The 25,676-nt window shown below is 37.3% G+C and overlaps 1 protein-coding gene across 1 annotated transcript in view; it reads left to right on the top strand.

The window, feature by feature from the left end:
- ARSB (arylsulfatase B) overlaps positions 1 to 25,676 on the top strand; it is a 59,939-nt gene that overhangs the window by 11,313 nt on the left and 22,950 nt on the right. Inside the window, 1 exon segment of the mRNA XM_057405513.1 lies at positions 18,430 to 18,673. Coding sequence (XP_057261496.1) covers positions 18,430 to 18,673 — 244 coding nt within the window.

Genomic DNA, 25,676 nt, shown 5'->3' with positions numbered 1-25,676 from the left:
CTGTAGATGTCAGTGAGAGATCTAGGCTGATTTGTAAGAATATATTATCAAGGATGGAAATGTTATCATATGATGAAAATTAATTTCAAAATAAAAACTGAGAAGATGTTGATAGTCAATATTTTCTCCCCGTCTTGAAATCCTGTGAAAACTCAAAACATTTTGTAGGAATTGTTTATCTTCCCTTCCTTCTATCATTTACCATTCCCCATCTACTGTGCTTTTTCCTTGCAAAACCTAACACTCCAAACCCGAGTTCCTGAACAGAGGGTGACCTTGTGCAAGAGACACTCACTTCTTTTTTCCCTTTGTGTTTAAAAATTCCAGCATAACTGGAATCTTTTTTTTTATTATTTTTTTTTTCCTTCCTATTTTTCAGCAAATGCTAGTGCTTCAAGTGAAGTTCACTTGTAAATGAAACTCAGAAGTTAATTTTGCCCAGAGTCACAAGCTGGCCATTTTTCTGTAAAGCTTTTGCTTAAGCATGCTAATAGTTATCCTAGCAAATTTTATCTCTGGTTTGATATGAATGCTAAAAAACCCTCATTTTACAGGCTAGCAATGTTTAGTAATTTCCCACAGCTCTCACAAGGTTGTCTTAAACTGTGATTACTTTTAAACTAATCTAGTTTGTTCTCCATAATAGTGTTTAAGAAGCCGTTATTCTTGCCAGAATCAACACCCAAATCACCGGTCAGGTTCAGTGTTCTGTCACTGGGACAAGTCCAAAGATTTTTTGACTGTGTCTCATTTATCTTGTTACCACAGACATACGAACATTGTCAGGTTATTGATGTTGTTTTTAGGTTAAAATTTCCCAGTGTTTCTCTTGTGTTTAGTGATGGGAAATGCTAGCATGGACCTGACACAGCGGGGTCTGTAACTACTGAGTTACTAACCTGTTTAATTACTGAGACTGCTTACAATGAAAGCAGTCATCTGAAACTGTCTGCACTAGGATTGCTTCTATCATGAAAGCGGTACTGGGAGACAAAAAGGGGAAAAAAAAGAATGAAAAAGGACATTGTTCACACAGCTTTTGTAGGGCTAAATTTGTAACTACTGGAATCTTGGGTACATCAAATACAATTTTTTTCCATGAGATCAATTTTCCCTTTGTGTTCCCCACTTCCCCCTTCCCCCCTGTTTAGAAAAGTCAGGAGAATAAAGAGCCAGTTCTCGTGAGATACAAAGAAACATAGAAGTTGATTTATCTGAGTACAACTGTAAAAGTTGCTCTGTCAATGCTCAGAAAAGTTGCTCTGATGCAGGAAAAGTATTATGATCTCTTGATGGAAAATAAAAGCCCTATGGGTGTATTTAAAGCACAACAAAAATTACATTAGTAGAGTTTTCCAGTACAAGGTGTAGTTTTCTTTTTCTATTGTCCCTCTAATGGAAAGGATTTTAGTAGGTCTTCCATAACATACATGCACACACACGCAAATCTGTATTAAGCACTGAAAACATAATAATACATCAGAACTCTGAAGACACTTTTTTTGACTAGCTTTTCTGCTGCTTCTGTTGAACCTTATTCTTTCCACTGAGAATATACAGCATCAGACAACAACAGATATTTTTTCATCAACTGATCTTAACCAAATGATTTTGGTTCGTTTCACTGGAAGTGTATGTTTCGTGTTAGCCTTAAGGAGGAGCATACTTGCATTTCTGTCACACTTGCAGTATGACTGAAAAATGCAGCAACAAATGGATCGTTCAGATGCAATATGCTCGAGTGGGAAGAACTTGAGTTCAGATTAAGGGCAGTTACTCTCTAATTCATGCTGTGAATCTGTTATCCTCAGTGTAGCTCTCTGATGTGTATTCTGTACTTTTTTTAATTTACTTTTTTAAAATGAAACCTCAATGGCAGCTTTGCACTTGGGACATGTACAGAATAAACATCATTTATGCTGTGAAGATCAGAGGGGAGAAATTTTTCCCAAATATGATCCTTTACCATTATTATCAACAGCACTGTCTGTTTGACTGTGAGTTACATCCATGATATGAAACCACACAAAGGAAGGGCTCTGGAGTCCTGTTATGTACCCTTGACTTTCAGCAAGAATGTTGGAGATCAAAAATTAGGTGCATTTACAGAGCTGTGCGTTAAAGCTGTCTGATGCTTTCTTGTGTCTGGCACTAGTAGGTACTATTTAATTCCCTTCCATATATACAAAATTCTGAGAGAAAACTAGAAAACTTAGTTTGGTGTGGTGTTTTCATCGTTTTGTTGTTTTGGGTTTTTTTTTTTTTGAAAGCAACAAAAACTTTTCTCCTGCTTATATCCATCACTTAATTTTTTAAATAAGTACATATTAAATGGTACATAATGGCATCATGTCCGCTAAATAACTGGGGTGTGTGTGTGTGTGTGTGTGTGTGTTAAAACTATTGTATCAGTATTTCTTGTAGTTCCCAATGTTTTTTATTACTGGGAACAATTGACTGCCTCCAGAATTTCAATAGTGTTTAAACTAAAACCATACAAAGCCCAGTTTCACATTATGGAAGTGATGTTGGCACGTAAACAAAACTGCTGGGGTTTAGCTTTTCTGTAGTCTCCCCATCAGAAGCAGGCAAGATGAAGAAAGGTGTAGGTATATGGGTTTCTTCCCAGCTTCTGTCTTTTGTTTAGCTTTGTCTGAGGTTGTTTGCATGTTGCACGTTATTTCTTTTATTTATTTTCAGTTGCAAATGTCAGAAATCTACTTTGTAGAAATATCATAGGTAGTGTGAGTCACTTCATTGACATGCTCTGTCATACCAAGACACTAACATTGTTAAATTGCCTTCTTAAACTCTGTAAGTTACATATGAAATAATTTCACAGTTAAGTTTTAACATACTTTCCTGTTCTGCTTCAGTTGGATGGACTCTCACACTGACCTCCAGATAGTTCTGATTAAGTATAAAAGCACGACTGCTCATAAAGCCCTAGACCTTCAGAGGAGCAGTAGATATATAACATGTAACAAATGTTTACAGAATTAAACTGTGGATGAGTTGGATATACCATCTTATTTCCGCCATCTTTTTCTATACTGATTACACCCAGTATTGTTTAGTTGTTAGTGATTAAAGGAACCTATATGGTCACTAGTATTCAAGGTTGAGTTGCATTTGATTTTTAAAATGCAGTATTACAATGTCAGAGGGAAATATAAAAGCTCAGTATTGAAAAATCTGGAATTACACAAAGAAGAGAAAGAAGTAATATCTTTCATCATCTGCCTTAGTTCATCCTCTGCTAAAGGAGTTCTGTTGCCTGGCAGAATGGTGGTACGGTCGTAGGATCACTTTAGATGCTGTGAGATTCAGGATTAGAAATGTGTTTCTGCTGTTGCTGCTTAAAGCTCATAAAATATCCTTATAGAGTAGTACAAGACAAGGGGAAAAAAGTACCAAAATCATGTAAGTTTGAGTTTCTTTTTAACCTTTCATCATTTTGAGGTCAGCTGTTGCACAGTGGAAATGTATCATAAACTTGAGGAGAGGGAAAGAATTTGTTCTTTCCTTATTTTACTAGGGCCTGGTGAATATAGGTTTCTGTTTGTTTCTCTGCCCATCTTAGGTATTTAAGTGGTGAAATGTCTTCCTCTGTCTGTGGGAGACTGTCTTCTAATGTAGCACTGCGGGTGATTTCTGACAAGCATAGAAAAACATTAAGTAAATAAGACTTCTTTCTGAATGCAACCATCAGCCAATTCCTCATCCACTCAACAGTCCATCCATCAAATCCATGCCTCTCCAGTTTAGAGAGGAGTTGTGGGAGCATGTCAAAGGCCTTATGGAAATCCACATAGACGACATCGGTAGCTTTTGCCTTATCCACTGATGTAGTTGCTCCACCACAGAAGGCCACTAGGTTGGTCAGGCAGGAACTGCCCTTGATGAAGCCATGCTGGCTGTCTTTAATCACCTTCCACTTCTCCATGTGCCTTAGTGTGGCTTCTAGGAGGATTTGTTTCATGGTCTCCGCGGGCACAGAGGTGAGGCTGAGAGGTTGCTAGTTCCCAGGTTCCTTCTTTTCTACCCTTTTAAAAATGGGTGCAATGTTTCCTATTTTCCAGTCTCCAGGACTTCACCGGGCTGCCAGGACTTTTCAAATGTCAGGGAGACTGGCGTGACAACTACATCAGCCAGTTCCCTTGGGACTCTGGGATGCATCTGGTCAGGTCCCATAGACTTATGTAGGTTTGGATTCTTCAGGTAGTCAAGAACCTGACCTTCTCTTACTCGTGAGAGGGACTTTGCTCCCCCAGTCTTTGTCTTGTGGTCCATCCACTAGAGAGGGGAAGCAAGGTTGCCAGTGAAGACTGAGGCAGAAAATTTGAGCCCTGTTTCACACAAAGCTTTCATATCTATTTAGAAATATTGCTTCTCCAGGAGGCTTACTTTGTCAATCATGGACAGCCCTTACTTCTATGAATCAGCATAGAAACATAGGGAAAATCACTTGGGACAGAAACATGCAATGTTTTCTGATCTGGGTTAAGAGTTTGGAAGAAGCTGCAGGTATTGTAAGATGGCCTTAGTCAAATATGCAGTATCTGAAAAAGATTAGTTGAATCCCTGTGCTGAAATGTTCTGGATCTGTTTTCCTTCTCTGCTTTTTAATTCTTTTCATACCTATATGTTCATATAAGCTATGATTTGGTTAGTACCTTTGTTTTGTATATTTATGAATATTCCAGAATTAAAGCATGCTCCAAATAAACATGTGGCAGAAAGGCAAACTCTACAAAAGAAATGGAGAACTTCCAAATAAAAGCTCCACACAGCTGTCCTTCATATCCTTTTTTCTCTCTCACTTTCTGTTATTCCATGTTATTTTTATGCATAGAATATGAAAGACCTATATTTGTGGACAATTTTTCTTTAGAATGCATTAAAGGAGTAAGATTTTCCCTCTCTGCCTTAATTCATGGGAAAGGAAACCCAGCAGAATTTACTTAGAGTATCAGGATATAGATGTGCTGAATGCTAAGAAAGGCATACATTGTACAGATTTTTGAGTTAAAAAACAAACAAAGCAAAAAAACCCCAAACAGAAACACTAAAAATCCATAAATGCATATTAGTTATTCCAAATTACAATTGATCTGTAATACAATATTTTAAGATACTGTATCAGTTAAAATTGATTGACTTTAAAAATGGAAGGAAAGATTTTTATCATAGTTTTGTGCTCTTATCTATAGGTTTTCATGATCCATCTGTTTTTCTAAGATTTAGAAAGGATTTAAGCATGATGGATCTAGCGTTGTTCATCTCTTGTGCATGCAGAAAAGAAGGAATTTTTTTTATGAAATAGGGTTGGGAAATCTAATGGAAAGTTTTAATGTTAGGGAAAAATCTGTAAAATAACTAAGGCTAGAAGGTGGAAAGTGTGCATCTCCAGAGCTAATGAAGTTGAGCAGGGTGATTTTGAAAGCAACTGTGTACATTAGTCATGGATCTAAGATTTGGCCATGAGTGAGTATATCAGATCATGTAAATGTCTGATATGAAACTGGCTTGGAGAGCTTACTGCAGTGTCTGTTGCAGGTTTTTCAGTTCTTCATACTAACACTTAAACTAATAAGCCAATTTTCCCTCCTTTTGTAGGGATCCTTGTTTGTATTTTTCAGTTCCTTACAGCTCAGTCGTAATCTTTCCTCTGCTGCTTCTATATTCTAATTGTCTGTATGCCCTTTGCAAACCTCTGCAACTTTCATGTCCCTCCTGGGACTGGAATATCTGTCTCGTACTATAAGACATCTATCTTTATGTTTCTCTTTAAGTAGGAAGAACACCCCCACTTTATATCTGAACTTTGACCATGGCTGCTGTGTGGAATGCTGCCTGTGCCTGCTCTTAGGTTTGACTTCTAATTGCATTTTCTCAAGTTAAAATATAGCCAGAGCTTTGTGTATGTTAAAATGAGCTGACCCTGATTTCTGTATAAATATTAAAGAGTTGCTTTAACTTGGTTGGGAAGAACCAGAAATCTGCAGCAGTAATTCTACTTATATTTTAGAGTAAATGGCCTTAGCAACTAGGAAAAAAACCAAAGAATGCTATGACTGTAGTACATGTTTTTCATGATTAACTTCTTGTATACCAATACACATCTTCAGGCTATGCGAAAGAGTTCTATTGATCACTGCAGAGAACTGCCTATATTGGAGCACTGTATTGCTGATATCTTGCAAGAAGATATTTTATCAAATTAACAATTAGTATATTGACATCTGATACATCAAATTTAAGGGTGGTTTTAATAGTTATATCTCTTTAAGTCTTTTTTGTTTGCACCGAAAGATTGTAACACATTTTGCAATCAAATAAGCATTTGTAACGAGTGGATCTTAATGACATCCTATTCATGCTTTCCCGTCAAGTCCAAATTTTTCAGTAGTTCTTCCATAACCGTTCTCATGGAGGTAAAAAAACAGTAGTGCCTTCCATTACTTTTCTTCCACAATGTTGTATGTAGATGGAGCAAGACTGGAGATGGTATGACTTTGTATTTGCCTACTTGAATGTATCATACATTACACTGTCATCAAGCTGTATTCCAGTGCTTTCAGTGTATCAAAAAAGCAAAGCCTTTGTTTAAAACAGTTTAATAATTACATTTTACTGGCCACAAATGGTTCACACTGACTATGAGAGATAACTGCTGCTGGGATTGCTGTTCATCAGAAAGTCAAAGATATCAGAAAGAATGCAAATGCAGAAGGAATAAAAGGAAAAATGCATGCCTAAGGAGGAAGAATAGCTGTGTAGACAGTGATGATGATGATGAGGTGGACTAAGCTTAGGGGCTTTTTCTGCCCACAGGTGCCTCCCTTTGCAGGTGATTGCCCCAGGGGTCTCTCAGCTGTGTTCAGGGACTGCATGTGGCTTCCTGTGATTCTCTCCAAATGACCTTGAATAGCTCAAACACTTTTAATGGTTACCGTTATCTTGGTTTATTAATCCAGATATCTTTGATGAAACTGTGTTAAGAGTAGCACACATACAATTATACGAGTGTTTTTTAGGGACTACCTACCTCTTGTGTAATCTGAGAGCTTTTAATTAGCTTAAGACTTCAAATTAGTTTAGTCAGAGCCAAAAGAGCACATCTTGCTGCAGCCTAAGGCAGATGAGGGAGAGGCTTTGGGAAAACATGGACTTGAAGACCTTGACTAATTTAATGGGTCACTTATTCTGTAATCCTGAGAGAGACTTGAAGCTGGATTTTTGAAGAATTAGTAACTTCTTTGTCAGAGTGGGAGTAGGGGGAAGACAGGACTTCTGGACTCACATATATGGTTTAGGTTAAGTAGTTCTTCAGGAGAGCAGAAGCCCTCATGAGGAAGATGAAGCTGGAACTGTAACTACATAGACTGGGGGAGCTCACTACACAGGGTGCTGTGATCCCCTCTTGTCTCACCCTTGTTTACAGTGATCTTACTCATTTGACCGAAATAGTAGATGATTGTTTGTGCAAGCTTGGACTGAGCAGGCTGATGGAGGAGTGATTCAGTCAGTAAGATGAAAGAGATGATAGTCTGACTATTGGTGGCATCAGGGATGACAAGGAATAGCAGACAGACTCCTTTTGCAATCAGAGCTTGAACCGTAAAGTGGATGTGCTTTATAGTTTTAATATCACTACTTTAGATAAGAAATTTGCAGAGAAAAGAAGGCAAGACATCTTCCAAAAGTGAAAGGATTAACTTATTTCTGAAGTATGGGCATACTGGGAAATGCTTGGCTGTCCAGGGCTAAAGCTGTGTTTATAGTGAAATACTGTCTTTGAGCAGAGAAATCTATTAGCGCACTGTAGATTTTTCTGTTTCTTTCCCACTACCAGGAATGGAACAGAAAACCAGTTAAACTGTAAAGGATCAAATTTCCTGGGTAAACTTTGTAAGAAATTATCATTGGGCACAAAACCATCAAATCTGTAATGCCCACCAAGAGCAAAATACGCAAACTGACTATTTGTTTGAAGTCTACAGTTGTTTCCATTGTGCATGTGAACAGCTACCTTTTGAAATCACCAAGAGTTATATGTGTATACTTGAGGACTGAATGTGGTCTTTTAAGCTAGATAATTGCCAAGAGGCAAGATTTCACAACATCAGGATTCAGGAAATACGATCAAAAGTGGCAGAAAGTTTAAGGATGATGATGTTGGAGAAAGGTTGGATCTTGCCAAGGCATATTGCAGAGATTCAGACAAACATGGGAGCAATTAAAAGAGGGCATGTTTTGACATGTAGCTGGGAAAAAAAAGGAAATCACAAAGTTGGAATAAAATAATTATTATTAAACTAAAAATTTTAATTTAAGCGCTCTTTTTTGTCACTCACTTGAACGTAGCATTGATGTGACAAAATTAAGAAGGAGGAAAATATTAGGCACATTGTAAACACTAAGGATTTTTTTGTTTATTTGGAGAAAACAGGTTCAGTTTTATCCAGCTTAACATCGTTTTCGTAGATTGAGCAGTGTGTTATTCAGCCACTCTTAGCTATCACCCAGCAAAGATGTTAAAGAAATAAATAACAAGCAAAAAATTACTCTGAAATACTCATTCAGCAAATATATTTTCTGCCATTTCCCCACCTGGAAAACATAATCCATTGCTGAAAAACAGATTTATGAAAACTGTTTAAAAATGCTGCTTAAATTATTAAAGGGAAAGAAAATTATTTATGTAAACTTCCATTTCTCTTTATTACCTATGTTTCTGTGTCACCATATTACCTTATCAAATAATCCCTTTCTTTCCCTGTAAACTTGACTGCATTTAGCAAAAGCTGAGGTAGCTGTTGGGAGAGGCTTGGACATCACTGAATGTACCCATAAAAGACTGATGTATTTTCCACCTTGTCGATGCATGCTGAATAAACTTACCTGTTTCATTTCATTGTCATCTCTAGGAGAATCAAACGACCTACAGGAGATGAAATAGTTGCAACAGATCACTAAGTAATTAACCTTTTTTGTCGCACCCTGAAGTTCAAGACCAAGGTTATAAAGGATATTAGTTTCTTTTCTATTGATGTATTCTGTTTAGACGATTGTTGGATGAAATTTCAGTTTTGAGGTTTATGTGCTAGGTATGAGGGTTACCTTAGGGACAGATACTTCTTACTAAGGAGCTTACTGCCTTTTTTTTCAAATGTCTGGTGTGTTAAGTAGTAACTAGAGAGTTTTGTTTCATTTTTATATCTTTATGCCAGCAGACCTGCCTTTCTGCTTTGAATTGAGCCAGTATGTTCTGGGTATAGCTAGGGCCCCAAGTGATTAAAAGCTTGACTCACTCGTCTCAAACAAAAGTGATGAGAAAAACAGATGTAAATCTGTCCAATTGCCGGAATCAAGTCACAGTTTGTGCTCTGTAAAGTCAGTGCATGTGTCTACACTTAATATTAAGATGAAAAAAGACATCTGTCTTATAGCAGATGAAATATAAAAGTCGTAGACACACGAGAGAAGTTGGGTTACTCCTGGATAACCAAGGATCAGCTGAAATGTGCCTGACACCGAGTGGTGGCCCTGCCACTGCTGCTGTAAGAAGCAGACTTCTTAATTCCCTGCACTGAGGTTTCTGCTGTTCCTGGGGTAGTTGGAGCATTTTGGTATGGGGCAATTTTCCATGACTGCAGGCAGTGTTGTTGGAAGGTGCCCATTTGCACTGCCTTCCTGTGTGCAGGCTCAGCTGGACCGTGCACAGCCCTCCTCTTCCTCCCCAGCCTTTCTCCCAAAACCTTTCCCAGCTGTATCCTGATGTTATAAACCACTTAAATTAGCTCCAGATTGTTCTGTTTACTGTTTGCCAGAGAAGTGACAGAAGGCAACTGGAGCACTGCCCCTCAAGTAAACACCATGGAAGAGGTGATACAGGATATTAGGGTGGAAAGTATGGGTTCTGGGCACAACCCTGGGGCTTTAATGCCTGTATATGAGGTCATTTGTGTCTGCTGTTTGCATGTGATTCTAAGTTCTGGCAGCTTCATATTGCTAGAAGTGGGTTCTTTTGTTTTTTTTTTTCTTTTTGAAGGAAAATAAAATTTAAAAAAAGAAGTGTTAGGTCAAAGTACTTGTTTCTTCCCTCCCCCTCACGAGACAAAACTGGAGAAAAGTGAAATAATGATACCCTGAGGCTGGCAGCCTGTCCTGCAGGCCATGCGCAGCTTAGTGCTTCTTCCACATCTGAAGTCAGAACCATCTTTTCTTGTACACGACTCTGAATAGCAGTAGATGTAAAATTAATTTTTCACCACATCCTGTCCTCAAGGTTGGAATTGAATCTTCTTTTCTTATCACACAGCTGTAGCCTAAAGTACAAAAGCAGCAGGCCTGAGGTCAGGTATTTTTCATACATCTGGAAGTATGGATGAGTTAGTTTTGGCTGATTGCTGCTTATACAGGGTGTCCATAAGCACAGTAACAGTGGCCTGACTTCCTGCTTTTTTTCCTCCAAAAGCTGCTATAAATATGCCTCTTAATTAGATTCATAACGTTGTTTGGATAATAGCCTAGTTTTGTTCTAAGAGACTCATGCTACTTCCAGAAGCAGAGGAAGAAACCCAAATGTATTCAAAATAAACTTCCGATTGCTTTTACTGAATAAAAACACCTAGATGCTGCCAGCTATTGGACAGTCTCTGCACTTAGAAAATTTAATGCTTGAGGTTCAGTGCTTCCTAGCATACTTGCGGTCATTTGTCAGTCCTACCCAGTCCTCCTTTTATTGAGTGTCTGTCTACCATATGGACATATCTGTTGTGTTTGGTAGGTAATGGTGGTGGTGGGGATGCACTTGGTAACTAAACATTCTTCTGAGTTACAACAGTTACTTATTTTAAATTGAAAGAGGGAGCATATAGGAGAAATTCCATTGTTACTTTTAGCAAAGAGAAACCACCTTACTACCAGTTTCATCTTCATAAAGTAATTAATCTATTTATCAGAAGCAAGAAACTGAAAGAAGTACAAGGAATTAATATAGGCTATTTTTCCCCTTCAGTCATTCTGTGTGCAATTTACATGCTAGGTTACATGCAGTTGATGGGTTTTATATATCAGCAGCTTTTAGTTTCAGGGGCAGTAGGAGCTTAAAAGATCCCTTTTTCTTACTATTTTAAAGATGCTTTAATTTGATAGCCTATTGAAATCCCCAGATCTGTATTATAAAATAAATCAGAGTTGGGTATTTTTCTGGTCTGTGCTCATTTTAAAAATACTGTGTGGCTTAGCGTTTCAAACAGAGCTTGACATCATTTACATATCAGACAGATGTGTGCTAGATCAGCTTACTGCAGGGGCCCATGAGGAGAAATTAAAGGGTATAGGAGTTTTCTCTTCGATCTTCAGAGAAATGCATCAATTCAAAAAATTAGGAGCTTGAGCAGAGGTGGAAGACAGAAAAAAAAAGCTGAGGCATGCCAATGTGGGATTTGAAGAGTACTGTAGATACAATAGGAGTATTTGGCAAGTATTTTGTATGTGTTTTCAGGAAAAAAAGGAGACCTAAAGTGTTTGTAGCCAGGAACCAGAATGTTAGGCTGGATCTTCACATATTCTAATGGTTGCTTAAAATTACTAAGCACCATTACGTAATAAATGATTAGTGAATTGAGTTGTGATGTCTAATTGTATTTAAATTTCCTTCTTACTTTGCCTTTGCAGATGTATGACTTCAAATGCTTTCTTTATGCCATGTTCTGAATAGGGAAAAAAATGGTTGTTTCTTGACACAGCACTTGATGGCTCTCTCTCCCCTGGCCCCTGCAGTGGAATACTTCCTTTTAATGTTAGTTGGTTATTTCTTGCTCTGTGGGTATATGAGTTATATACATACAGACCTAGTAAACTATTGTGTAACTGTTTTTAAAAAAGAACCTAGATATCCAAGAGAATCATAGAATCATAGAACAGCAGGTTGGAAGGGACCTCAAGGATCATGTGGTCCAATCTGTCGTAGCAAAACCACGATCTAAAGAGCATGGCCGAGCACGCTGTCCAGCTGATTCCAATGTTAGGGAGTCCACCACTTTCCTGGGGGAGATTATTCGCATGGCTGATTGTTCTTATTGTGAAAAATGTTCCTCTCGTGTGCAACTGGAATCTTCCTGGGGGTAACTTGTACTCATTACCCCTTGTCTTTAGCATGTGTGTCTGTATAAAAAAGGAGTCTCCCTCTTCTTTCTAGCACTGGAACATGGTGATAATGTCTCCCCTAAGCCTTCTTTTCTCTAGGCTGAACAAGCCCAGTTCTCACTGTTTCCTCATGCAGCAGGCTTCCCAGTCCTTTGGTCATCTTATGGCCTTTCTCTGGACCTTCTCCAGCCTGTCCACATCTCTTTTGTATTGTGGGAACCAAAACTGAACGCAGTATTCCAAGTGTGACCTGACAAGCGCTAAGTATAGTGGGGTAATTAAATTTTTATGTCTGCTGGCGATGCCCTTGTTTATGTAACCCAGCATCCTGTTGGCTTTCTTTGCCACTGTTCACTCATACTGAACTTGTTGTCCAGCAGGATCCCGAGGTCCCTTTCCACAGAGCTGCTCCCCAGCCAAGTAGATGCGAGTCTGTGCTTGCTTGGGGATCATGTTTTCCCAGGTGCAAGACCTCAAACTTGTCCTTATTGAACTTCATAAGGTTCTTGTTACCCAACTCTTCTTCCAACCTATCCAGGTCATCCTGCAGGTTGTCTCTCCCTCCTGAAGTGCCACTTCCCTGCTTTAATTAGTATCGTCAGCAAACTCGGTCAGGGTACACTTGATCCCACCTTTCAGATCATTTGTGAAGACATTGAGCAGCATTGGGCTCAATATCGATCCCTACAGGACCCCACTTGTGAGAGATTGCCAGTTTGAAAAGGAGATATTTACCAGTTATGTATTGAATTTATTAACCTCATTGTCATAAAACATTTTGCATCTGGATTTTTTCTTTCAAATATAAAGCAAGTCTGTTAAGACTTTTTTTTTTCTTTTAGCAAATAAGTAATTACTGCTGTATTTTCCAATAATTAATTACTGATGTATTTTCCAGTTATTGTTGTAAATATTTTTTATATTCTTGGATCACATTTTGCTCTACAAATGCCAAAAACTTACCATGAAAATTAGGAATACTAGGTCACACTTAGAATGACATTTCTGCCATTGTAACCAAGGTTGTTTAATACGTATCACAAACTCTATAGAATGGAAAGCTTAGAATAAATAGAAGTTAAGGAGCTTTATGTAAACCCTGCATATTTTTATGATGTATTCTCACTGTCTAACAGAATTTGCACACTGAATGTAGTCAGCAAGGGTGATTTTTTTTTTCCTTTTTTTATTTTTTATTTTTATTGTGAGACTTATAAGTAGCTTCTTATTTGAACTAAGAAAATACAAAGACTGAAAAGAAATACTGCAGTTAAAACTATTTACTAACAGCACCAAATACAGCCCTGGATGAATCTGTGGAGAAATTCCAGGAAGCTCTCTCCGAGGAGCCTGTCTAGAACAATTTGCCAGACATGTCAGCAGGACAGCAGGGTATAGCTCAGTTGTGGTCATAAGAAGAATGCAGCAACCTGAGTGGTCACAAGGGAGACAAAAGAAGGATGCCTGTTTAAAAAAAAAACAAACAACAAAACAAAGAAAAAACAAAGCACAGAAAATCCAAAACAAACCAAAACAAACCCCCTTACTTTTCTATAGTATAATCGAAATAAGGTCTAGTCTGTTAGAAGAAAATACTTAGCTATACAGCAAGGCACACTGTTGCTTTTGAAAAAAATAAGCCGAGAACATTTGTTAGGGTTCATTCTTAAGTCCAAACTTTTACTCTTTTTGGTTTTCTGTTGTCTAATGAGGTATAATTCCTAAATGAAACTTTTTGCATAGTTGTAGCTATTGCTGATGCCTGTTATCTTTATAGTATGAAGCAGACTGTTGCCTCAGCTCCAGTCAGTCCATCTGAAGACTTGGATCCATACATGCTTCATTAGCTATTGCTCTCAGAATCATTTTATTGCTCTTTTTTTATTGTCTGACTGCTCTTCAAAGAGGCTTTCAGTCATTAAACTGTTTACTAGTTACATACATCCCACATTACTGCATATATATACTGCCCTAGTCAAAATGTTTGGCAGCTGGCAACTCTTCAGAGAAGTGTTTGGGAGAAACAGAAGGGCCTCTCTGTATAGTTTTGTTTATTGATTCCTTTAAGAACTCCTGCAAAACATCTTTTACAGTTTACAAATTTACAGTTTTCAGGTTTAACAAATTAAACTCTTTCTAATGTATATGACAATCAATATTAAGTACAAAAGCAGATGTTTGTGAGAAGAAAGCATAGGTCTTCATTTTTAAAAGTATCTTTGAGATGGACAAGCTTTATTTTGTTTTTATTTTGCTTATGTTGAAAGGTTTTTATTAAATTAAATACATTTTTAAAAAACACCGTTCCTCTTCATTGCCTTTAACAAAAAATCCATAGTAATTTGAAAGACAGTCACATTCTTTTTGAAAATACATTATACTGTCTGATTTTCTGTGTGGAAAATGTCTCCTATTTTCATCCAGAATCTTCTGAGAGGAAGTTACTGTGGATTTTTGCTGTTTCAACTCACTCCATTAAAGTATCTTAATGTGAACAGCATTGTATGGATTTTAAGATGATTGAGAAAGTGATTAGATGTAAACAGGTGTATGAGGGTGAAAGAAGATAGAAATAGTCCTATAAAATATGCCTTTTTTTCCTGATGGCATATTTGGGTAGTTGCTAGAGTTGGAAGAAAAAGATTTGATTTTTCTGCAGATATCTTTATCAAAACAGAAGACAAGTTCTCACTTCAAAATTTTTTTTTTTTTTTGCTATAACAATGCATTGTATTTACTGGAAATCATCATTGCCAGTACTTTAAAAAGCATTCAAGGGGTTAGAGTAATGTGCATGACTATTTTGAAGACAAAAGTTATTTCATTTTGAGATCTTTGTATCAGTCTATTTTATCAGGATGCATGTCCCACAGATACAATTATATTGAAAATGTGGTGTTTATTTTATAGTATTTATTGCCCTTAAGAAACGTTTCTGTCTGTGACTGTGGTTCACTCAGATCTAACTGTTGCAAGTACTCTCTGCAGTGCTTACAATAGTCAGTGTGCTTCCTTTTTCTCTTTTGATTTTTAATTTCTCTTCCATAATAGGACTGATAAATCAGTGCAGCATATCATTTGTGTTTATGATACAATTACTACATTATACGGTTTTCTCCATAGTCAGCATGGCTGATGTTACTTCAAGGGTGCAGAACTTTGATTGAAACTACCTATTAAAGTAACTAGGAAGCTTTTGTTTCTCTCCTTTTCTCTGTCATTTGAACAGTTACCCTACATATGTCTTCTGTGCATTTTTTCATCGATGGTGGTAATGCCTTCTATGAACTCTGTTTCAGGCCACTCTTATATCAGTGAAAGTATCTCTCACTAGTGTTCTCTTTCATTGTCACAAATTTCAGCCCACAGAAGAAAATTCTATCAGAATGGAAGAGTCTCAGTATTCCCCTTCCTAAAATAACACTGATTGATGGCAGTGATAAGAAACCTGAGAAAATAAACAGAGCTAAACACCTATCAAAGCAACGCAAACCAAGCAAACAACAGAGCTCTTCAAAAAATGCATGATGCTTCCATTTAAGAAAGCAAACAAAACTGAATGCATTAGCTAGGTATCACTTATGCCAAGTATCATAATTTCTGAGTACAGCCTTATTCTCTCCCCTTTCATTCTTTCCTTAGGGACAAGAGCTGGTTTGCTTTATGTTTTTTCTAATGCACATAATATGTTGTGGGTACTACTGAAGTCTAAATTATATAGATGTAATTACAAAAAAGATTCTTACAGATAGGAAAAATATGCTCACTACGTTTTCTAGACATTTTGCTATTATTTTTAATGAAAGTCATATTTGATGTTTGTCTTCAGGAAAGAGATAATTGAAGTATCATGCTTGGGGGAGGTTTGTGTTTCCAGCTAAAGTCGCAAGGCTGAAGCTTTAATAATAAGCAGTGTTTTAAACCAGAGCCTCTAGTCGTAGGTACCTTGATTGTCAAAGTTTTGCTCTGGAGACTGTCTGCCGATACTAGGTATTAGGATGAGTCATGGAGAGAAACAGTTGCAAAATGGATGATAAAGCCTTCAGAAAGTATTGTTTTGAAGTGGATTTAGAATAGAATATGAAGCCAGTGCAGAACATGAAGCAACAATGACCCTATTTGTCTTTTACCTAAGTGAATATTGTGTATTTTAAACTACTGGGAGTTTCCGTATGATCTTTGGAGTTTGTTCCATTTTTGAGATACTTTGCTAGAATAGCTTGAGGAGTTTGTTTATTTGGGACAACATGAGAATGGCTATACTTCCACAAATGAAGAATCCATCGGGGCAAGCACCCCCACACTACAACAGTGTCTGGTAGTGCGTATTTAGGAAAGAGTGTTGGGACCTGTTGTTTGTGCCTTTCACAAAACATGTTGTGAGAACTTTTGAATCTTCAGCAGGCTGAGGCTGAAGAAATTCCTGAGGCAGAGGAGGATCTGACTGTAACCCAGGAAATGCACACATCTCACTCAATCCTTCAAAAAGACAGTCTACTTCTGTAATTCCCTTGCTACTTTGTTGCAGATATTCAGGACTAGAAAGAATCTCATGTGCTAGTATTCAACTGATACAGACAGTAAGTAGCCTATGATACAAAGAAGATATTTAACATAATTAAGATTTGATCCTACTTTAAGTCCAAACTGTGCTCTAACATAGAGTAGATAAGATACCTTTTATTCTAAGACCAGCTAAGGTTAAAAGCTACTGAAAGCTCTGTCCCATGAGTATCCCCAACAGGAATTCCTGCGTACATTAAGAGTAGAAAGAATTGTTGAAGCAGATTTTTTATTTTTTCCTTTTGTAACTGCCAACTGCCTGTATTCTCACATCACAGTGCTCAACATTGTTGTGTGAGAAATACTGTTAGCTAGTATTTAGTTCCCTGCATTTCATAGTGAAGACAATAAAGCTTTTAATTTGTTTCTTTTTGGCCCAAGAGTGCTGGACACACAATAAGCCCAACTGGAAGCTAGCTGGGCCATAGTTTTCAAATTGTGCTGTTTTTTCTAAGTATTTCATTTAGCTTAACCTTCCGCTTTTCAAAGTCTTCATAGGGACTAGTTTATTCCTTGAAAGAACAAAAAAGGTCTTCTATGTGCAGTAGAAAAATATTTATAGTGGTGGTTACATTGATCTGTAATTAATGAAGCAGAAGGGAGATAACTTTGTTGTGTTGTGATTACAGTCAAGTGCTTCTGTAAGGTGTGAGACACGTACTACTTGTTTCTTCCCTCAAATTCCTGGGTTTTAATCAGAAAATGTAACATAAATATGTCAAATTACACTGAATGTCAGTTCAACAAGTACTATTTAAAACAATTTTAGCCTCATTAAAATACAGAAAAATTATGCTTAAAAGAATTGCCATCAACGACTCTTCTGAGATTATTACAACAGGTTTGAACAAGAACAGCAGTACAGCAGTACTAAAAGTTAACTTCAGAGAATGATTAATTCTGTTACATTCAGGAATCTGGATTTTATTCCTAGTGTGGAAGCTTAGAACTAAAAAAGAGTTACATGAGGTGTCTCTAATTAATGTAGGTATTTCTCAGTTACTATAGTTCAACTTTCCTGTAACTATCTTACATGTGTTTCTCACCAAATACAATAAAGTCAGTTTATTTCCAGATCCCTTTAGCTATTTTAACTAGTTTCAACTCAGTTTGTTTGAGCTTTCTCCTTCTGCCTGAGAAACTGTCTGTTTTGTGTAATACTGTGTAACATTACAAATCAATGTGGCTGCCTAAAAATCTAGGAAAACAGTGGCTCTAAACTAGGAGGACAGGTGTTGTCCTGACACTGGAATAGCAGTTTTCCACTTTAAGTAAGTACTCTGGAAAACAGTGTATTCTAATGATGGCACTGATAGAGAGTCTTCTTGTGGTCTGTAAAGTGGTTGGAAATATTTTTTTAAAGTCTTTTCTTCTGGAAGCTTTGGATGTCTAATGATACTTAGAATAAACATCAGAGATTGCTCTTAACAAAGTCTTTCTAAATCATTGGCTTGCAGTACAGCATCATTTCTAGCAATAACTTTTCATAATAGCAATTTGTAAGACTGGCAAGATTTTAATATATGTTTGTTACATGCTCTGAGCATGCAACATGTTGTATGAACGTTTAACAGCACTATGCAGGTACTGCCGTGATGTGCCTATATTCTGAAAATACTTTTTTTTCTAAGGGATGAATAAATGTTGTGGGGAGGATTTTTCTGTTCCTTTCTTACCAGTAGTTCATTTTAAATACTTGTTTTCCAGATAATGGAGGACAGACTTTGGCAGGTGGAAATAACTGGCCGCTGAGAGGAAGAAAATGGACCCTCTGGGAAGGAGGAGTCAGAGGAGTAGGCTTTGTTGCAAGTCCGTTGCTGAAAAGAAAAGGTGTAGAAAGTCATGAACTTATCCATATCTCTGACTGGCTTCCAACACTGGTGCACCTTGCTGGAGGACATACCAATGGCACTAAGCCTTTGGATGGCTTTGATGTTTGGAAAACTATCAGGTAACTTGCGTGTCAAATCACTGAATCAGCATTCTGGTATGAGAAGAGTTTAATCAGCTGAGAGAACAGAGCTGGATCTGGTGGCAGAGGGGAATATTATGTGTTCCCTAAAGGGAAGAAGTAAATGAAGTTAATGTTGCTATCCATAAGAGAACTATCCAGGTTGCAAATTAGTCCTGATCACAGATGTAAAGCCTCCAGACAGCTTTAACTTGACAGGTTGAATCTGTTAGTATGGACACAACAATGCATAAACATGGTATGCTTTTTCCAGAACGCTCTGTGATCCAGGAGTACGTTAACTGGTTTTGCACAACACGGAGTACAAGTTAGTAAATTTTATGGACCCAACCCTGCTCTCTACTGAGCCCAGTTTCATGTCGCTGCTGTATGCGTCTGGAATTGAACATTTGGGAAATCTATGCAGACATTAAACTCACTGAGCGTGCATTCCACTTTGATGGTTTGTTAGCTCAGTCCAGCGCCTGTCAGGCTGGCTCAAAGTGTAATAACCATTTCAATAGGTTGGCATCATGCTGTCCAATGTCTCAAAAAGCCTGTGGAGTACAGAAGTAGACCTGATGTGGCTCCTGAGAGGTTTTGATGTTGGCCCTGATTCAAGTAAACTGGGGGGCTCAGGAGCACAGCACAGACATGCTTGGATGGCTGGATATAAAAGGCAGTGTAGCTCTGATAGGATTGATTCCTAGAACAAGTTAATGACTTTTACTGGTCACTGTGACTCTGTGCACCTCTCATGCTGCCTGGATTAACTGTCACAATATCCCGAACCCCATTGGTTCATACAATAGAATGTTTCCCGAGCATTAAAAAAAATCCCCTACATTTTTCCTCTGAAAATAATAATGAAAGTGTTACCACAACTGCTAGGTACTGGGTACACTGGGGATATAAGATATGTGTTTATTACTGGGGCATTTGGCTCAGCAGAGTAAGTAGAATAGAATGTAAAAGAATAAATGAAATAGGCATTCACTGGTAATGATGTGGGGTTTTTTCACTGAAAAAAAACTATCAAAAGAAACTGGTGTTGCCACTTTGCAATATCTTCAGTCAAGACATATACAGTTAGTCCTTCATCTTTCAAAGCTTTTCTTTTATTGTAAGGTTCTTTTATTATACTAAAATGGATTACAAAGTCCTTAAATACCTAGTTTCTGCAGAATTTTGAACTTCTATAACCAACTCTTATTTTTGCAAATATTGTGTAGTAAGGTTAGTTTAAATTCCTGTTTTTCCCTCTTTTGTGCTTCATGTAATGTATTCACTGATGGAGCTGGATCTATTGTGTGTGGTTTTGAAAGTTATATTTATTTTAGTACGTTTTGTATATAATTTTGATTTGCATAAGAAGAAGTTTAATATTGCCAAAGCAGAATAGGAGAGGACTAGCTAGTAGAAAAAACTAGCAATTCTACTTCCTACATGCCATTCATTTGAGAATTAGTGTTTTGTTTCTTTTGATAATCTTTTTTCTGTTTTTATAGTAGTCAGACAATACTGTATCATGTGTGTTACAACCTTTGTCCCCTTCTCAGGGTTCCCACCCAGCTTGCGTGATAAATGTAGCTACTTATGTAGCAAACGCTGATTTTTTTTTTCCTATTTTCCGCATAATACATTATGCTAAATGCTTGGTTTTCTGTGTCTTAGCATCCTAGACTGTGAATTACAGAAGTTAGTTTCTAAACAAGTATCAGTAGGAGTATTTTTGGGGTTAGGGTTTGAAATGAGAAATTGACAGAGCAGGTAGAGCTGAACCCATCTACCCATCCCTGGTTAGCCCTATATATACCTTGAAGTAAAAACAAAACAGAAACAACAAACCAAGCCTACTTCCCACCCAGAAATACTGCAAGGCCTGCATCTTGAGTTCAGAGTTGTTTTGTTTGTACCTTTAGTGGGATTACCTGTTTTGAAACTGCTCAGCTTGACTTTTTTCTTGGTGCTGCCTCTGTTTCTGAGGTGCTATGGACTAGTTTTCTGTACTAGCTGGAGTCTGCAGAAAGCTCACAGCTTTGTGCCCAGGTGTACCGTATGGCTCTCTTCCAAGTGGAAGAAGATAAAGATGTGTATAATTGAGGCCAGGGACTATTAACTGCCAGGAAGGAATGGAGACTACTGTGCAGCCAGAGAAAGTAAAATGTTTTATCTGCCAGTGTAACTGTGGGAAAACTTAGCAAGATCCTGGGGTACTCTGGAATCATAGACTTTTCTTCCAGCTATCAGCAGAATTCATGCCTTATTCAAGTTCAGATTCAACCAGGAATTCTTTGTCACTGACAGTTCTCAGATCAGGTTACTTCAGGAGAAAAATTGTATGTGGGGACATACAGATACAGCTGCACATCCTCTGCATGCTCCTGGCACTTTAATTGTTTCTCTTTGTGGAGGGATTGAATGCAATGTTCTCTGGCACTGCAAAGGGAGTAGGGAATCTCCAGTATTTTCAGTTGTGCCAGCTGGAGGGCCTCTGGGAAGCAAGAGTCAGGTTTTGTAAATTGTTAGGCTGCTTTTTGACTGACCTTGCAACCAAAATGCCAAATTTTACATGATTTTCCAATGTAATCAGGAAAAATGAGTGCATTGAATTTCATGATCATAACTCAAAAGGTCACTTGAATATTGGATAACAAACAATGAAGGCAGAGCGCCCTTTTGGTGACATCTGATGGAAAGTTCAAAAACGTTGTTTTTCTTGGACCAAATGGCTCATAATGAGTGAAATTAAAATTTGCTAAGATTCTAACTCATTTGGAAAATGGAAATTAATAGCCTACCACCATGTTACATCTGTATTTTTCAGTCCAGTCTAATACAAATAGTTGTATATGCTTCTTGTGATTTGTTTTTTTGTGTGTGTGTATGTGTGTGTATGTGTGGACTGTAATCCTAAATCTGCTGTTTCATGTGTGTGTAATCAAAAGGTTATAAATTTGAACCTTGGTTTAGATAGTCAGAAGAATTTATGCAACAATACAGATACTCTCAGAAGTCACAAAAATATTGGATCCATTCCAGTATCTGTCTGATGTCTGTCTGTAAATGATCAGTATTTGAAGGATGTTTTCTTAATATGATAACTATGTAGTATATATAAATTATACCATTTTAATATTGTTAGTTATAAATAACACAGACATTAGACATAAATTTTGTAATCTAGGTATAAAGTCTGAAATATCAGACCAAAATGAACTTTCTGTCATGAGTTTAAGATGACTTGTAGTCCAAATTTGGAATTGAATTAACGTGACACTGATTAATATGAAGTTCTCATAGTAAAAAGAAGTGCAGAAAATGTGTGTCCAATGTGTGTTTATTTTATTCCTCTTCTAGTTAATTTTGACTTGAAGAACCATAAGAAAGTTTATGGTTAGGAACAAATGGCATGAGAAGATGAAAGTTCAGGGGCACATGTTTCTTCTTTTGCATCCTTTTTAGCCAGCTGTACTTTTAAGTCTCTTTCATAGAATGCACAAAACTGAGGAAACGCAACATTTTTGTTCCCATTGAACAGTGTGAAGTTCTCTTAGGTAAAAATTTGCATGCTACTTTAAAGCTCCTTGATAGGGACTTCGAAGTCAAAAGTTAGCTCTTTCCAAACTGATCTGCAGACCTAGTAGTGTAGGAAATACTGTTGCAACTCTGTATCAATGCAAGACCTAACAGAAGAGGAATGTGGTTTCATTTAAAACAGAAACTGAAATAAGGCAGTTTTCACTCGCACTCTCACAGTCTGACACTCTCCCGCACCGAAAGGTGTGTGTCTGAGAAGTCCGCCCAGCAGCCAGGCACCAGGGCAAGGGGCTTAAGGGGTTTTCAAGCCATTCATCTGGCAGCCAGGCACTACGGTGTTTGTGACCAGAAGTTAGGCATGATGCAATGGTGCAGAGGTCCAGGAACACCAACTATGAAGTCCTTCTAACATCTTCTGTGTTCTTCTGAGGTTGGTAAACATGACAGGTACTGATGATGTCTTTTTGTAACCTTTTGTTCCTTCTTTTCTGTCCTTTCCCGTCTCTGTGAGTCAGCAGATGCTATCACTGTTTCGTCCCCAGAAACAGTGTTGCTGTCCTGTGAAACTGGTCTAGATGTGTTGGGGTCTTGCTGATCTGCTAGTCTGGATGTTGTTAACACAGGCTTTTATGAGAGCCCTTTAACTGCTGTATGTTCCTGCTGTCATCTCCACATTCAGATCTTCACAGTCTTTCTCTGTTCATACCAATCTTGGTCTATCTGCTAGTTTTCTACAGTAAAAGGTAGCAGGCCACATTGCTCTTGCAAGCAAAATTTTATTGCAGCATATCTGTAAACCAGTAGTTACTAAACTTTATTTTCCCTCAAGTACCTTTGGAATTCAATTTAATTTTCCCTTTAATGTTTCTAACTTCTTTTTGAAAATAGCATAAGATAGTATTACTGTACTAACCTATTTTTGGATATCAGACCATTCCAATCTTACGTATAAACCTTCTACATAAATCATAGTAGATTGCACTTTTTAAATTAGATTACCACAGGTAACACCACATTATAGCTGGAACCTCTAAAACCATGCACATATTAGAAATTATTTCTAAACCTACGGTGGTAATACCACTAATATACTTTACAAAAAATAGTAGTTGACAATACCAGGAACAGTTATTAGCAAACAGTACTAAAATCCAACTAGTCAGGGAATCTAAACTGTACTGCATGTTTCCAAGCAAGTATCTCAAAAGGCACTTGTGTGTTTAAGAAACATCTGTTCTCCAGATGCTTGCCACTCTACTGAAACTGAGACACTAGGCAAAATAATTTTTCTTTTGATGAAATTTGCCCTGTTTGATACATTTTTTGATATATTTGGGGTTTCAGTACTGAATATCTAGTATGTCTGCGCTCAGAAAAATAATTGTATTTGCCTTAACAGGAAAATGGAAGACTAAATGGTAGAGCCCATGAAGTGGTATGATAGATAGGCACTGAGAAACTTGGGATAAAATAGAATCAAACAACTAATAGTTCTTCAAAGCTGGTTAGCAAGCATCTTCTCATATGTTTTGCAGGGCAAGTTTCAGGCTGAGTACCAAATGGTTACATTCATGTTAGGAATTAAACATCCATTTGAAAAAATGCTGAGGAAAGAGCAATCTAAAGCTGAGCATAATGTTTATTTCCAGCATATCTGAAATAAAATTATTTTAGGAAAGCGTGTACAGATATGACCCAGAGAAATACAATATATATGGCAATGTTGTAAATATTCAGATTTTGCTGAGTAACACTGAGGATGTTTTTGTGCACAATAAACATATTTACTCTAAAAAATCTTGGATTTCTTCCCAAGGACACCTTCTGCCTATTTTAGAACAACAACAGAAGTGGAAGATCACATGTAGATATTTGTTCATGTTCACTAAAGGGTAATAGATCTTTCTGTATGCTTTTAAAACTTTGCAAAGCAGAAGATAGAGTGATATTCTCAGCATAAACTATCTGGTTCTCATACCAACTCTGAAGTTAGTCTGTATGCTTTCAGCAACATGTTCTTAGGTAACTTTTTTGGAAAGCAATACTTTTTAACTGCTTAATTAAATAGTCAGTCAGACATGATAGAATAAGAACCAGACAAAACAAAAAGTTCCTTGTTTTTAGGGAAAGGAGCAATGTATTAGAGTACTGGAGTCTGAAAATAAGTATTCTAATATTAGAGCATTGTAAGATATGGTTACATTGGAAGCTCCTAATATACAAAATCAGCATTCCCTAGAGAATCTTAGTTGCTTTCTTGTTCTATCTCTGATGGCTAGACTGTATTCCTGATGCAAAATAAATTCAGCAGAACATCTGCCAAGGTGACTCTATTGTTGAGGCTGTGTCTTTTGAGGGGACTGAGGTCAGCGTGGAGCTCTGTAAATGGGAAGGAGGACAGAGTTGGGGCACAGTGAATGGGAGCTCCGCTGCAACAGTAAATTCTCTACTTCTTGTCCCTATGATGTCATTTCTGTCTTCCTGATGCCCTTTTATGTCAGGCAGTTGCTTTCTTCACTGTACATTGCCATCTTCTTTTCTCTGTTGTTTTGTAAATAATATAGGCTGATTATAAACCTTTATGTTGTGTGCCATGAAATTACTGTAATAACACCTAACTGAACAAGGAGTTCAGTACCAGTTAGTAGCGCTACAAAGCTTAATGGTGTAATGCCATAAGTTTCAGGGACTGTATCTCATGATTATGTATAAATCACATTTCCAAGTTACTGTGATACTCTACCCCAGAAAAACCAAACCAAACCAAAAAGCCTGATTCAATAAAAATGACTGCTGCAGCATGAAAAACCTAATTAATGCAGGTATAATCTTTGTATTTTGTATTTTCTACCTGCTGTGCAATAATGTTCATAACCATGTTTAGTGGACGGTATTCACCCTCCAGATTAAAAGCCTTAAAGGAAATTACCTTTCATGTTGCAATAGTAAGACTAGCCTGCTTGAACAGTACAAATATTCTCAGTTCTAGCTTCTACAGTACCAACTGTGGTACTGTATGAATATTTGATGTATAAACAGAAACCCATAGGAGTAAGTTACTTCTTTCTTCTGTGTTTGACCCTGGTGGAAGAACCTTAGCATAGCTCTGTTGTTTACTTTTTTTTTAAGGATACTGAAAATTGTAGCTACAGCTCAGAAACTGAAAAATAACTCCCCAAGCAGTTGCTGCAGAATAATTTACGTGCTGTAAATCCTCATCCTACTTTAACGTGTGCTAACTGGTTCATGTTACTGTTACGTATGAACAGATGGCAAAAGGCACACTTGACCACAGCTGTAAATGGACCGCATAGAGACAGTAAGAGTCTATTAAATCTAAGATAAAAATTGCTTAAATAAGGCCAGGAATTCCTTAGTTAAGAGTGTAACTACTGTAGATATTTGGGTGCAGATTTGAGCAGGAGTTAACCTTACACACATATTTTAGGAAAAACATTTTTGT

The sequence above is a fragment of the Pezoporus wallicus genome, unplaced genomic scaffold, assembly GCF_028554395.1.
Source record: "Pezoporus wallicus isolate ANWC-B61680 ecotype Strahan unplaced genomic scaffold, APGP_CSIRO_Pwel_v1 scaffold_2696, whole genome shotgun sequence".
Lineage (NCBI taxonomy): Eukaryota > Metazoa > Chordata > Aves > Psittaciformes > Psittacidae > Pezoporus > Pezoporus wallicus.
The sequence above is the reverse complement of the archived record's forward strand: the minus strand, read 5'-3'. Positions and strand labels throughout refer to the sequence as shown.